General features: G+C 45.2%; 1 protein-coding gene and 1 pseudogene across 1 annotated transcript; both read right to left on the bottom strand.

The window, feature by feature from the left end:
- Nucleotides 1–6: 6 nt before the first annotated feature.
- Nucleotides 7–2,911, bottom strand: LOC125526877 (annotated as a pseudogene).
- Nucleotides 2,912–9,305: 6,394 nt separating this feature from the next.
- Nucleotides 9,306–11,273, bottom strand: LOC125526879 (uncharacterized membrane protein YMR155W-like). The gene has a single exon (XM_048691489.1). It carries the CDS (start codon nt 11,247–11,249, stop codon nt 9,441–9,443), a length of 1,809 nt encoding a protein of 602 aa, XP_048547446.1. The 5' UTR covers nt 11,250–11,273; the 3' UTR covers nt 9,306–9,440.
- Between the last annotated feature and the right edge of the window lie 4,737 nt (nt 11,274–16,010).

Below are 16,010 nucleotides of genomic sequence, written 5' to 3'. Positions count from 1 at the left end.
TGTTGATCATTGTAGCTGGATGGCATTGTGAGCCTTATCGCATAGTATACTGCGGCCTGAAGCTATAGGTAGATCTCTGCAATCAGGTATGCATATTGCACGAAGAAGATATGGTAATCGAGACGCACATACTGTGTGGCTGAGTAGGACTGGATCAGAGGACATGGCTAGATAAGGAGGTGTCCTGGAGGTGAGCTCCGCAACATGTTTTCCCTGGATCGCCCGTTGGGCCTGTGCCTGATCTGGCCGCATCATCCTCGCCCTCCATGTCCCTTTACTGCGTGTGCAGTTTGATTGGCATTGAGTCCTCTATGGGCTTGACACCCACCTGCCCAACTTCCTGGGCGACACAACCCTGCAAGAATTCAAGATTTCCTTTCAACACTCGCAGTATGTAATACGACATGCAGCACTTGATTTGCCTATGATATTTCTGTTTAATTAGATTTTCTTGACTTAGTTAAGTCCAGTCAATGTCTGCTAGATATTTAGTGGCAGCTTGGTGTACAGTACATGTTTACTGGCGACAATGTTTTAGTTGCTCGGAGTCAGTTGGATCAATTCAAGAGCCGCCGGGAGGAATCAACTTATATAAGGTGCTCAGCTCATCGGTGACGTACTACTGTTAGTTATTTGTATTAACTATGAGCTCCTTATCATTCTATTGGTTATTTCTGCCAACCGTGAGCCAGCTCCGACATCAATGAATTTTCTGTTTTCACTCAACTAGTAAGCGTGCACGTGCAACGCACGTATAATCGCAGAAAGGAATTTCTTGAGTGTGACCAAAGATGTACATCATATGAACTCCGACTCTACCTAATGACTTGCAGAGGTATTCGTACAATATGTGGTTTCAAACATGCAAGATATATCACAAGTTTTATCAAACTGCACGATGTGTGGTATAGGGAGGGGGATCCGAAGTGTTCTCAACAGCTTACCTTTATTTACAGAATACTGAAGTAGTCAAACTGGTCTATAGATATTATATAACCCTACCAGGCTAAGATGTCAAATTATGTCTACCTAATTTTTAGACAGTTACATGACTTCTGTTCCATAACAGAACACAACACATGGGTTGGTGCATTATGAAATTCCTTCCTTCTAGAAAATGACAACACATACACAGCTAAAATTTATGGTATATGATATCTAATATGTAGGAGGGAGTGCAACACCTACATACCTGTCAAAAAGTCCAAGTCTAATGATAACATCTGCAATATTAGAATTAGCCTCACCCATAAGTTGAAAGAGCTTCTTTCTTTTCATTGTGAAGTCACCAGTCTTCTCCATGATACGATTGATTTCAGTAAATTCCTCAACCATGTCATCGACCTATTAAAGTAGTGCCTTAGAACTTGAAACCGTGCAACCACATGGAAATAATTTGTTGACTTTGCTCAATCACAGTACATACCGGATGTAATGATCAAGAGGGATACTTTGACCAAGAACACTTTAAATTATCTGAATTCAAACAATGTCTAAACTTTTAAGAACTATATAATATCATCATGTGAGAATATAATACAGGTTCAGAGTTATACAGTGGATTAGGCGATAGGTGCCATATTACTCTTGCTATTCTGTTATAGGCCAGGGCCACCTAGTCGGTCCCAGGTAATCTTAGGCATGACTGGTGCCTATATACTTATGCTGGTTCAGCTACATAATTTGAACTGTTCTGTATAAATATCTAGAGAGCATTCAAGATATTTGCTCCCTTGGAAAATGAGGCTTGACTCAAACTTCTCATGTTTTAAAATAATGCATGTTCGAACATGCAATTGTGCATGGACTGCCACTCACATGACCCACCACACCATGTACAAAGTTGCACATGTTTAGCGGTAAAAACTAAAAAGTTTTTTGCAAACAATTAAGAAGGCCAGTGCAGAAGCCATATAAAGGTCAGGCCAAAGCATTGTGCCCGCTAAAAATGCACTACAACAAACACAAATTAAATTCAGAGAGAATCTCTTGATCCTCAATGGTCTTTATCAAATATCAGCAGTCACTATAACAGGCCAGCTAGTGAATAGTATGGACATACCAACAGTTTATACAAATAACATGCCAGCTCAAGCAATTCCGAAGCATGATTTCTGATCATATAAAGATGTTGCTCAGCTTCATGATCACCAATATTAAAGAGCACAACAGAACCATATTGGAAGACAACCACATAGCGATAGCAAATATGTTGTCCTTCACTCCAATGCCCTACAAAAACGTGAGATAAATGAGGGTCTCTGATGTACATACAACATGTTCAGCAAATCATCAAACATAAATAAAATTCTTGGCCCTCAAAATATGCGGTGGTACACTGAAATCACTCACCATGATCTCTGGTGGGAATTCAGATTAGCGGAGCGCAATGCAGTTTAGCAACCAGGTGGATGGATTTACCACGTCGCTCCCATGCTGTAAAAGATTGGATGAAGAAAATCAAACAAAGTTCGTAGGATGTAGACCTTGAAGGGGATGTAGCACGCCAAGCCTTCTTCCTCCTCCCGAGGGGGAGCGGGGGCTGGGGCCACTGCCTGGATCCAGAGTTGCGGGCGTCATGGTGAGAGGTGGTACAGACCACGTGGGAGGTGTGTGTGTGTGTGTGTGGGGGGGGGGGGGGGGGGGGGGGGGGGGGGGGGGGGGGGGGGGGGTGTAGCAAGCGCGTCGGAGTGGAGCTCGATGATGGCGGCCTCGTCTTGAGGAGGCGGCGGAGATGGTGGCCGCGTGCATGCAGCCGCCCCTTCGGCTGAAGCCTTGTAGCTTGCTGGAAACCAGCGTGCTCCACTCTCGCTCTCACCCCCATCCAGATCCAAACCCCCGTCCAGAAGATCCTGCTCACAATGCGCAGGTGAGCCGCCCGCCCCCAATTCCTTTCCCGTGTTTTCCCCATTGTGGTATACTTTGTGCTGGTGATTTGATTGGCTCGCCTTGGTGCGGCTGTGGATCGCCGTAGTGACCAGACGTCAACGCAGACGATCGATGTGTCAAAGGGCGGCGGCTGCGCAGTCGAGAGAGGCGCGCGACAAGGGCGGAGAAGAGAGGGAAATCAATCCGTAAATCAGGGGACAGGAGCGCTAAGACGGTTGGCAGACCACCGCGTCTGCGACAGAACATTTAATCCGAACTGTTGATTTGTATGGCAGACCATTAACTTAATATGGACAGCAGGATGTGTCTAAGTTGATTTGATTGGAGAGTCCAGATTAACCTGTGTACAGTTTACTGTGTGTCTTTAGGGGAATTTATGTTTGCTTTTTTAATAGTAGTATAGATTACTCACTTGGCATATGCGTTCATTTTTTCTATTACTAAAAGTTAACGAATGTTCAGATTACGTTAAACCGATATTTCATGTTAATGATGTCGGAAATAACATGATATAACAAACAAGCATCATGAATAATTAACTATTATTCATAAACGTGGAGCAAGTAAGGCTTGCCCTATTCTGTCCAATATATTCATTTCATATATTTTTTCAAAAACTTTGCATGACTGAAGTAATCCATGTATGGCTTAGCCTTACATGGTATGTTAGTATTATTTTCTTGACTTAGTAGTATGGCTCAAGTTGATAAATAATCTGGAAGGCTGTCCCACAACAACGAGGTATATTCATCAATTCTTCAACGGACGTGTTCTGGAAGCAAGGTGATGATACAAAACTAATGCTATTTCCATTTGCATTGTTATGTTTTTACGGCAAGCAAACTTTTGCAGATTAGATTTAATCAAATTATTTTTCCAGAACTTTCTCAGTTATTGAAGCAACTAAAATGGCATCATGTCAGTACAACCTAAGCGATCTGTATTTAACAAATGACATATGTCAATGCATACCTCTACCACATACATAGGGAGCATAGAGGACAAAAAATACACATTGGACCATTGCAGTTGCCACAATTAGGCTATGAAATAAATAATGATATTAGGGAGCATAGCGGACAAAAAATACACATTTGATATTAGGGAGCAAGGAGACAAAAAATACACATTGCAGTTGCCACAATTAGGCTATGAAATAAATAATGATATGCTTACTATTGGACCATGTTGGGGCGGCTCCACTTGTACAACGTTTTTTTATTGCACTACAACATGTAATCACAAGCTTGAGCCTAAATAGACTCTTAAAGGTAAACACCACTAAAATCAGAGTATCAGCACAACTCTGATAGAATGACAAGATGAGATAAATCTACAATTTTTTAAATGTCCTTGTCAAGCTATGAAAGAGAATACATAAATACATAGCTCTAGGCATATAAGGGTATTCCATAAGTAGTACCTTTCCATGGAGTATTGCATGAACATGTAGCATAAAGGCGCTTCACTCTAAACTGGATGAGAGTACCTCATCTTTTTTAGATAAGAAACTGTACAAAAGTACAACTTTTTTCTTACTGAGAAATAATAGTTATGTTCAGAAGGGAAACAACATGACTCTTTTCTTCTTTAAAACCTATCCAGTTAAAGTAACTTCTAGATAATTAAACAAAAATGTAAAGCAGCCCTGGTACACCTACAGGTTGTGGTGAGAAGCAAATGTTTTCCCGTAGCATATACATTGCCTGTTTTTGTGGTTGGAACATCTGATTCATAGCATTTCTCTTTTCCTAATAGAGTCAGTGCACCTTTAGTTCTCCAGATTTCAGATAGAGAATAACTGCTACTACTAGTAGATCTTGAACTCGTAACTGCAGCCAACTGAATCCAAATATTTATATAAGATTTAGTAAACCTTCAAATATGATGGGATACAAAACAGATCGTCTTATTACTTCTCTTCTTCTAGTTATCATTATTGTAAGTCTCATCATCTTAAATATACAGTAATTACTTAGCAAGACACACCATCATCTTAAATATACAGTAATTACTTAGCAAGACACACCTTCATGATCTGTTCATCCAAGCAACTCAAACCTCCTCTAGATATCTCTCATCTCTCTCTATCCACTTCACTGATTCTGACGGAAAGAAAATGAGTGCACGTGAGAGTAGCTCAGCTAGGTCCCGATGCATGACACGTCTTCTTGCATGACCTTTCATGCATGGACAATTAGCAGGAGCCACCTATCTTCCCGCCATTGGATTAATGGGCTGGTCATTAGGGAAAAAATTGGGTGGAGACAGTCAAAAAATCTACTTCAACAACCTTGTCCTTTCAAAGAATTCCAAGGCCTTCTCTCCTGCTTGAAATGCACTAACCCGCTCGGCTCGACGGCTGCACAGCGACGTAATCACCCGCTTGATTTCCCCCTGCCTGTCACCCAATCACCCTATCCTATACCTAAAGGAAAGCGAGCAACCTTTGTGCTTAGATTAATAACTGGCGTGCTTGCAGATCGATTGATTTCCATGGCATCCATGTTGTATAGCACGTTCATCTTAATTTTCACACATGTGCATCGATCATTTCAAGTAGTAATAGAGCATCAGGAGCTCATCAATCGAGTACCGTCGTACATGAACCGCATGTGCCAGCAGAACGACCTGTAGCAATAGACAATGTTACTCATCGAATACGTACACCTAACACATACGTCTCAGCGTCGTGGCCGTACGCCTCCACATGCAGACCAGGTTTCTCGTCGTCTTGTTGCTTCTGCTTTACTTCGTCAGTATGGGCATCTTCCTCTCCCGGAGAAGATCTTGCCAAAACAAGACTTACTGTCTGCTCCTGGTTTTAAGGTGGCACGGTTCCAATCTTACATCCATGGCGTTATCCTTTTGCAGCAGAAAGAAACCATGCTGTGACCTCTCAAAAAAAAATAAATAACATGCTGTGAATCTGTGATCGGCTGAACGCGAAAGCGACGACGGCTGCGTGCGTGAGGATAGGATAGTGCGCCATAGCCATGGGATTCTGGCGGCCTCGTGCGTGAGGGGAGGAGTCTGCAACCCTATTATTAATAGGTTTCTTATTTAAACAATGGACTCACATAGAGGAAAACCAATCTATGGCATGTTCCTATTTTTTTCTCTCCTCTTCCTTTTATGAAGCAGTCATTGTATTTAAAAAAACTAAGGGTCTGTTTAGAACACATCTAGATGTGACATATCTAAGTTGATGTTCACTCTGTCTGTGGTCTATTTTTTTCTAGTTTTTTTTGTTTCTTGTTACTGCATTATATATTTGTGAGCTTAGATATGACATCCTTAAAAAACATTTAGATGTGAATTAGACAAACTGAAAAACTAATCTATGGCACAGGTGAATCCTAAAGACATTGCTGATCGATCGAACCGCCGCGACCGTGCCCCGCGACCCAGCACGCGCTATGATTCCGCTTGTCTGTCACCGCCTGCTGCCGATTGCTTAACTGTCGACACGCTTCGGAGTTCCCGTCGATTTCCATGCTTCCTGTCGACTTTGATCCATTCCGAGTTCTGATGCTTGCGATCAGTCGACTGTAGCTTAAATCCAACTTATCTCCTTTACGATTTCTTTCGGCTTTTCCCTCTTGATCAACTGCCAATCTGTCATAACCTTATCAAACCTTGTTCATGATATCACTTGTTAAAATAAAACCGAGACATACCGTCGATCATCCGAGGACAAAGCAATCACACGAGCACGACACCGAGATTTGTTAACGAGGTTCACCGATATGGCTACATCTCCAGATCCTGACTATGGGCGCTCCTCACCATGACACCGCTATAATCCCGCACCCGGTCGCCCTGGACACTGGCACATGCTGCCGGCTTACCCTGCGTTCATGTGCTATTATGTTGGCATATGTTACATCGTGTGTCTACCCCCACTATATATGAGAGTCCTACTAGGATACCTTGTACATAAAATTCGACACAACTCTAACAAACATCAGCCAATACCATGCTAACTCCCCCCCCCCCCCCCCCCCCCCCCCCACTTCCAAATAGAACTCACGTTGTGCAGTATATCAAAACTCCAATCAGATGTGTCAGAGAACTACTCTATAGGAATACAGTATCTAAAATAGGAATACAATATCAACACATGCTCTGAGATTCTTGTCAGTCTTAATCAACACCCTTTTTTCTCAAAGAATCCACACGCTCGTACAATTAGCAAGTGGCAACTTACAATCATGTACTGGTTCCCTTGTAATGATCATGTACTGATTGGCATATACCAGTTACAATAATTGTACAATCAAATTTTGGAAAGTCCTTTGCAATCCTGACTACTAAACATGAATTTCTTGAGCACATTATTAAAATTTGCAGGAGAGAATTTCAAGACGATATTAAATTATATGATGGCACCAGTTCTACCAAAAAGCTTCTTTTACTCCTTGACTCACCGTCATGAGTTGCAAACTTGCATTTGCACTGATGTACTTTATGAAATAGGTACATATATACTACATGAGAGGTTAGCAAAATCCTGTTTTGTCCATTTCCTATTTGAAACAAAAAGTTGTAGTGATCCTCTTCCCCATGAAGTTTCCTGGAAATAATAGGAGAGTAAGCGTTAAAATAGCTGCCATCTAAGGAATACACATAATACAAATGAGGAAGATATCAAGAAACAACAACATTGCAAAATCTGGTAGGTTCTGCATTCACTTGTTCAAACTCATTGCGTACTCCTGCTGTAAATTTTAGAAGGCAATTTCAAGACTACAAACTTCCTCTTAACTCCTCTCTGAACAATGTTTTTTTTATGCAGTCGGATCATTAGTTTTCTTCAGGAAACAATATGAAACAATCTTGTAAGCTATCTCCAGCTGGACCTAGCATCTGATATATCAGATGAATCCTCAACACGCAGTATTATTAGCAGAAAAGAAGCTTTTCCACATATACTTCTTAGATTGTATTTTGCTGAAAAGCACTATTATCGTTAGACCATATAAGCATCAAAAGTATATTGAACCAACTACCCAATATTCTGCAGTAACTATGAGATCCATGATTTGCAATCTAGTAATACTACTCTAGATCAGTAGTAAACTTACCTTCCTGATTAGTGTCACCTCCAGATCCACGAAAATCACTGGTCCCATCCTCCTTATTCCCACGACAATCACAGCTATCTAGTCTTCTCATAGTGACCTCCTTATCAGACCCAGCAGCACATCTCCCTCTGCATCTGCATACAAAACTCGAATCAATGAGCTGGAATTGGTGACTTAACTGATGATCTAGCTGAAAAAGAAGACAAATTCATCCATGTTTGCTGGTAGAGTGACGAGTCCATGGATGGAATCATTGGTATGTGCATGGCGAAGCCGTTGAAGCAGCTGGATGTCGAGGCCCAGCGCGTCCAGGGTGCTCACCATCGACAACAGCAGCCCCGGCTTGGCGGTGTAGTAGAACTCCGCCCGGGTGTCCTCCTCCTTGAGCTCCACCTCGAACTGCAAGCACACCCAGTCAGTCTCCGGTCACCATTTTAAGCTACGTCAGCAATGGCGCTCTGCTCCATTGGCGACTAATGTTTGTGAACGTGCGTATGGAGCCCAGATGGAGCCCTGAGCAATGGCGTTCACAAATAAAACAGCTTGAGAATGCTTGCCCAGAGATGTGCATATAGTTCTGCAGATTTTTGGATAGCAGCGACTAATGTTTGCCTAGGGAATGCTCTAAATCGGCTAACCCTGCCACCCAGAGGCCGAATTTGATGAACACATATGAAAAAATAAACTAAGATTGCAAAGGAGATTGAAATCTTAGGAAGGAAGGGGGTCGACGGGACCTGGGTAGGATCGTGGCCTATATTGCCAATCGATCATGACACCAATAGAGCTATGATGTTGAGGACGGCATGGAGAGCAGACATACCTGTGACCTTCATCCGGCCACCCGCTGCCGGCTAGTTCTTGGCGCGTTCGTTCTCCGTTGCTAATTCACGCGGCCCTCCCTGGCCGCGGCTGCTAGCAGAAGGAGTGACGTGGGAGAGGAGGACTGGGGCGGCGACGGCAGCATGTGTTTATTTCTTTGCTAACAAGATCATGCGTGAGGGTTGTTTGTACAAAAGGAAGGAAGAATGGGCGGGTGGGCTGGTTTCTGGGATTTTTGTGCGCACGTTATGGCAGAAAAAAACGGAGGTGGGATTTCTTTGCAGAAAATCGACGGGGCCTGCGACTTCTTTCGTTCGATAAAAAACCGTGGGAGGAAGCTTCGATCGATCGATTTCTTTGATACAATTTGCAGTGACATGCATGGCTGGTCGTACCTGCTGGCTAAGAGTCTTTTTTTTTTTTGCGAATGTGCTGGCTAAGAGTCTTTACCGTCGAAAGTTGGAAACCATGCATATACATACCAGATTAATTTCACAATCAGCAACATCCGAAACAGTGTACAGGTTTAATCTCAAAACAAAACAAAACAAAGCAAAAAAAGTACATGTTCATCCACATGCACATTCTCTAATAATTGCTTTAATCAAATGAAATTAGCACCATGTGAGTTAGCCATCTCACTCAATTAAACTCCTCATCGTTGACCTCCTCCTGCTTCTTGTTCTTTCCATTCTGGGGCTCCCCGGCTTGTGTAACTGTACCCTCCACCATTTCCCCGCGTTGGTTGCTCCCGTCGGCGTCGGCGGCGGGCACCACCTTGAACTTGGCGTAGATGTCCCCCTTGTAGAAGCTTCTGGTCCTCCACACCAGCACCAGCGAGACGAGCGCGCCGGCGAGCGTGACCCCCGTGATTATGAGAAACGCGTGCTTGAAGCACTGCACCCCCTTGCAGATCTTGTCGCCGACGGCGGCGGCGTGGCCCCCATGCTGCCTGGCCGCCTCGGCGTCGTACATGCGGCCGGCGATGCACACGTTGAGCACGTAGGCGCCGATGGGGCTGGCCGCGGAGCCAAAGTTGAAGAGTGTGGAGTAGTACTTGAGGCCGAACACCTCGGAGATGATGGAGAAGAGCAGCGGCCACTGCGCGCCGAAGCAGAAGCCGAGGATCACCGACGCGGCGTATAGGGACTGCGGCACGCCGAAAGCTATGAGGAGGTGGCCGACGCAGGAGAAGAGGAGCACGGCGGTGAGGGCCAGCGGGCGCGGGAACCTGTAGCGGGCGACGAAGAACTCGGACATGTAGCCGGCGCCGACGCGGCCGGCGTAGTTCCAGATGCTGATGAGGGAGACGAAGGTGTTGATGCTCTTTGCCGGGTACCCCAGCGACTGGCCGATCTGCGCCATGTTGTCGATCGCCGTCAGCGTGCCGCCGATGCCGAACACGGACACCACGAACAGAACCAGCATCTCCACGCTCACCAGTGCCTGCATGATGGAGTAGTCCTCCCCCAGCGCCGGCGGCTTGAACATGTTGGTGAGGCAGCCCGTCATGCTCATGCTGCACTTTGGCTGTTCGTCGTCTTTCGCGCTCGCTGGTTCCTCGACGGCAATGGCCGGCGGGTGCTGGAGGGATTCCTCGATCTGGGAGACGGCGGTGTACTCCTCCTTGATGACGACGCTGAGGGGGAGGAAGAGGATGATGAGGAGCACGGTGGCGCCGACGGCGTACGCGGCGTGGGAGAAGCTCGGCACCTGCTTCTGCACGACGATCATGACGAGGAGGTAGGTGGCGAGCGCGATGGAGATGTAGAGGAAGCAGAAGAAGGGCTTGCTGTTGGGCTCGTCGCCCTCCGCGCGGCGCCGGTACGGCAGGACGCGGATGGTGTGCACGAAGAAGATGTAGACGGCGGCGGGGAGCCAGGCGATGAGGAGGACGAGCGACTTGGCGTCGTCGCCGTAGATGGCGAGGTAGAGCTGCGTGTAGATGGCGCCGCTGAGGCCGACGAAGCCCTTGAGCAGGCCGATGACGATGCCGCGGCTCTCCGGGAAGTTCTTGACGCAGGCGACGAGCGCGCCGGTGTTGGAGAAGGTGAGCGCGTTGGCGCCGACGCACATGTAGATGCACATGAGCCACACGGGCGGCGCGGCCGTGCGCTCCGTGAGCGCCAGGTACACCATGAGGTAGCCCGCCAGGTTCATGCCGGCGCCGATGAGGAGCACGGCCCACGTGGGCGCCACCTGCTGCACCAGGCCGGAGACGACGCCGACGTTGGTGCCCAGGTCCTTGAAGAAGCCCAGCGTGTTGAGCGTCTGCTGGTTGTACCCCAGCACGGACCGCAGCTCCTTGGAGTAGAGCGCGAAGATGTAGGTCGACCCTGACGCCGCCATCACCACCATGGACGCGAACACCACGTACCACCGGCTGCGCAGCAGCCGCCCCACGAACGCCGGCGTGCACATCACCGCCGTGGCCCCTTCGCCGCCGGCCATTTCTCCTTCCTCGGTTCCTCTTCTCTTTGGAATCGAAGCAATGGGGATAGCTAGATTGATCTGATAGATACAAGACCAAGTGTAAGCTCTGCTACTTATAGCCACGTACGTGACGACTGGTGTGTAGCGAAAGTACGTAATGGCTGAGTGAGACGGCTATGACATACTAAAAGATTTGGACTAGTTTTCTTGCCATTCCAAGCAGTCCATCCACTGAGTGAGACGGCTATGACATACTAAAAGATTTGGAGAAATGACAAGTACTCAGACACAACGAATGCTAGGAGATAGGAGTACGATGAGGTTGGGTTTATCATATAGCTTAATGCTCTATGCCTCGCTTGATGGGTTTTTTCGCGCAGCCACTTGATATTCGTTGACTTGGGAAGGTGGTGAGCCTTATTTTGATTGGTGGCACGATGATTTGACATTGTTTAATTTGTAGTAGGACTTGCTGTAGTTGTACGATGCTAGCACATGGTCTGTATGGTATCTTGTCGGACGAACAGATCGAGTATGACAGCTAGATAATGATACACATATAAGATAAACCAGTCAGGTATTAGTGAATGTTATATGTAGAATTGTTAAGTTTTACTCACCAACAAAATGTAATAGTCTATCAGCTGGCAATTGTGTGGCTGGCTAGTTTATTCACATGGCACAAGAATTTAAATTCAGGCGGCGGCTAACGTACATTGTGATTGAGATTAGATGACTGCTAGCAGTTTTATTCTTTAGCTTTAGTTTTATTCTTTAGTTTTATCCTCGAAGATCACCCCTTGAGAAAAAAAGATCCTAGTTGATCACCGTGAACTGTGACAACATTTGATTGTGAACTTGACTTTAGCTTAGAATGTGTCATGAGCAGGCAATATCTTCGTCATCTTTTATTTTTCTAATTTAAATTCTTATTCAAACCACATAGACTTTAGAAGGCCTCAAGTTTTCTTTTCGGGAAGAAGTCATCAAGTTTTCTTACTCATGTTTATTATATTTACATCACATAATAATTATTGTTATCAATGTTGTATTTTCTCTCCATAAAAATCAAACGTAATTCCACAGATAGAACTTTTGATTTAATCAGATTACATCTTTCAATTACAGAAGTTCTACCAAGTCTTAAAGCTTTTCTTCGCAAAAGAAGTCTTAAAACTTCCAGTGACGGTGAAGGTGCAGTAATTATTGTACTAATGTAATATATCTGACAAACTGCACTTTGACGGATCTTGTATGGCCAAATAATCTTGGAATGGTATATACATATTGTTGGAAATATGATAAATTTACCAAATGATTCAATCCATTTGAATAGTAGAAAAAGATAAACTGTAATGACAGAGATGGAACAAGATAAATTGTTCATATTGTAACAAACTTACTTCTATTTTTCTTAGCGAATAGGCAATTTGCATCTATTTCTAGCCACTTACATATCAACCAGATGTTAAAAAATTTCCGAAAAGGGAGGATTCCCGGCCTCTGCATCAACCAGATGTAATTATACGTTCAATTTACTCATAGTATGTATTAATTCTACTCCGCCGAGCAATTGTGTGGTTGGTGGTTTTTCTTTTCTTGGCGCACCTGGCAAGTTATTTCACATGGCAAAAGAATTTAAATCAAGGGAACGGCTATAAAATTCTGATTAGATGGTGGCGAGTAGGTTCATTAGCTGTAGCTAAAGTAATGAACACCCTTAAAAAAGATTCATCTATGTTCACTGCAAGCCATGAGATTCAGAATTTGAGCGTGAACTTAGTTATAACTAGCAAAGCCCACGCGGTGGCATGCCGCACCCCTCCATATAGGGCGTCTATATGCAGTGTGTTTACTATTTACATTAGGTGTTGTTAGTTTGATCCCTTCAACACAAGACCTACCTCTCTCCCCCGACCTCCCGACCTCACTCCCCCGAGGCGGCGGTGCCGTGCCGCCCCCGGGGAGTCCCCGTCCAAACCTCCCTCAGCCCCCCTCCATCGCCTCCCACTACCGCCACCGTCGCTGAGGACGCCGTGGGGGGAAGCCCCTGTGGTGAGGCGGCGGTGGCGGCGCTATCCTCGACCGGCGGTAACGCGTGGGGGCAGCGGCGTCCATCTCCCTCCTCCAACGGTAGTGCGCAGCGGGTTGGCGGTGGCCAGGAGATCTCTGGCGGTCGTTCGAGGATGAGATTTTGGCTACGATGAGATCTAATCTGGGCCCGAGGGGTTTAGATCGAGATCCACTGTGGCTGCGCCTCGTCTCGACAACGGCAAGAGGAGATCCCCCTGGGTAATCTCTGTCACACGAGGACGTCTGGGTCTCTTGGTCAGGGCATGGTGGTGGTGGCTGCCTTCTCCACTGAGGGTGGTTGGCCAGGCTGGTAGTGTCGGATCTTGGATCCCACTATTAGCACCGTCGACGAGTTGGGGAGACATATTCGCAGGTGAAAACCGAGCCGACTTCGGTCATGGCGGGCGATGGCGTCGTCTACGTCGTTACCTTGATGAAGGCATCGTCAAGCAACTATCGTCAACCTGCTCGTGCCGCTCTGGGAGAAATCCTAAGATCACCGGATTGGACGATGACGGTGTTGCGGTGTCGTGTTCCCTATTGGGGCATCGTTTGTGGAGCGGCGCCGGATGGAAGAGGCGTGAGGTGGTGTGGCGTGCCTTCTCTCGCGTCGACGACGGCGGGTCTCGGTGGCATGGAGCAGCGGGGTCTCGGCGCTGGACGTGGCATGATGGCCTCGCGCAGGGCGGTGGCGCTGTCTGGCGTCATGGTGGCGTCGACAGCTGACCTAGCAAGGTCTTTGCGTCAGTACCTGCTCTGAAGATGGTTAGGTGGATGATGGCGGCGGTAGCCTCAGTGAGCGCCGGACCGGTGTATGACCCACTCCCGGCATGTGGCTGGGATGGGGCATCCGACATTAAATGCTAGGCTTTGGTGCAATGCTTGTTTGGTATTAGGCTCGGACATTCGGCACCCCTGCATCAAGGGGATAGGAGTAGCGACAGGTGTCGCCTAGATGGTGGCTTCAGGCTTACTGATGTAATGCTTTGTAAGATCTCTGAGAATAATTAATAAAATGGCTGCATGCATCGTCCAGATGCAAAGGAAGATCAACTTCAGAAGAAGAAAAATGGTCAATAAACATGGGAGAAAAAAGAACATGCCAGTAAACTTGTAAGGAGGAGTATCATGATCCTTGTCAAAACAACCTTCTAGGAATTACAGTGAGGTCGACATGAGATTCAGCAATTAGTACTCTTCAAATTGCATCTTTTGTGACAGGTTGAATATTCCTTATGCAATGCATTTCGAAACCATCAAGAAAGCTTCCCACGCTTGAAAATTAAAGCATATACATTTTTTCTTCTATAGACAAATACTATGCCTGCTAATATTGTCGCTGGACTACTATGTGTCGCAAGTGTTGCCAAAAGTGTTGATTGAAGAAAGCCCCTAGAGATATTTGCCTCTTATTGTTCATGCTGGTGCAGTATGGGCTCTAGAAGTGTTTTTAATTGAAACCTTTAGTCTTTAGATGTTATCATGTGTCCTTTGAGACAAAACCTGCACACAAAAAAACTGAAGTTAACGATACTAAGAATATGGTGGATACATCAGGCCTAAATCTGAGTGGATCAGATTCTTATAGTCAAAAAAAGAAATAATGTGGATGAGATTTTGAACTAATGGTTATTTTTGCCAACTGAGGTAACTTTGGAGCAGAGTAAAGAGCATAATAATTTACTATGCAGGAGCTCAAGTCTGATGTGAAAAGAGATTCCCTACTTCATAAGATGCATGTACTAATCAAAACCATATGCTGCCATAGGCAAAATCTTTAGAGCATGGCCAAATCGAATAAGGGTCTGTCTAGGACACATCTAGATGTGACATAGTTATGTCACATCTAAGCTCATGTCCACTTTGTTTGTGGTCTTTTTCTTTTGTCCTAGTTTTTTTTGTTTCTTGTTGCTGCATTATATATTTATGGAAGCTTAGATGTGATATTCTTAAAAAACATCTAGATGTGAATTAGTCAAACTGATTGAATAAATATAGGACTGACCAAGTACGGCTGAATCTTCCCTTGTAGTAATAATCCTTGCAATTCTTTTATGGACAATGGACTATTACTGCAAGGATTATTACTCATGTCTGAAAGTGGCCAATTAGAGAATATAGGACTGACTAACTAATCATACTGTCACAAGTTACCTTCTTCAGGGTACACATATATACGTACTACATACAGCGTACTTCCAGTACTGCGAAAATATATGGAGAAGGTAGACACTGAAGAAAGGGTTCTCATAAAACTTACCCTTCCCAGAAGGACATGATGGAAAGATACCTGACCGGAAATCACTCCAAGATCTTTGCTCATGAGTTTTGACAGCACAAAAGCAAGAGTTACTTATTATGTGCATATAACTAATTTTCCAAGTGCTGTAAAATATACATCTTAACAGAGGAACCCGAAAATGAGAACTTGATGCATACACGGATACACCTGCATGTATCAAAAACAATGTTAGGTGTAATTTTCTAAAGATGAACCTGAATACGGAAATGAAAATTCAGAAATACAACACATATGCAAATGTTCCTATTGATGGCTTGAGAATTTGCGATGTTTTTCATAGTGTGATTTCCATTTGGTTTCATTGGATTTTTGTTATTCTTCAAATACTTCTAATGCTAATCCAACTAGTGGCGGATCCAGGACCCACGCCGGGGGGGGGGGGGGGGGGGGGCCGGGGGGGGGGG

The sequence above is a fragment of the Triticum urartu genome, unplaced genomic scaffold (genome assembly GCF_003073215.2).
Source record: "Triticum urartu cultivar G1812 unplaced genomic scaffold, Tu2.1 TuUngrouped_contig_2120, whole genome shotgun sequence".
NCBI lineage: Eukaryota > Viridiplantae > Streptophyta > Magnoliopsida > Poales > Poaceae > Triticum > Triticum urartu.
This window is presented reverse-complemented; position numbering and strand designations above follow the sequence as displayed.

What these genes read in the sequence shown, in the direction of transcription:
- LOC125526879 (XM_048691489.1), bottom strand. Translation starts at nt 11,249, where the DNA reads ATGGCCGGCGGCGAAGGGGCCACGGCGGTGATGTGCACGCCGGCGTTC.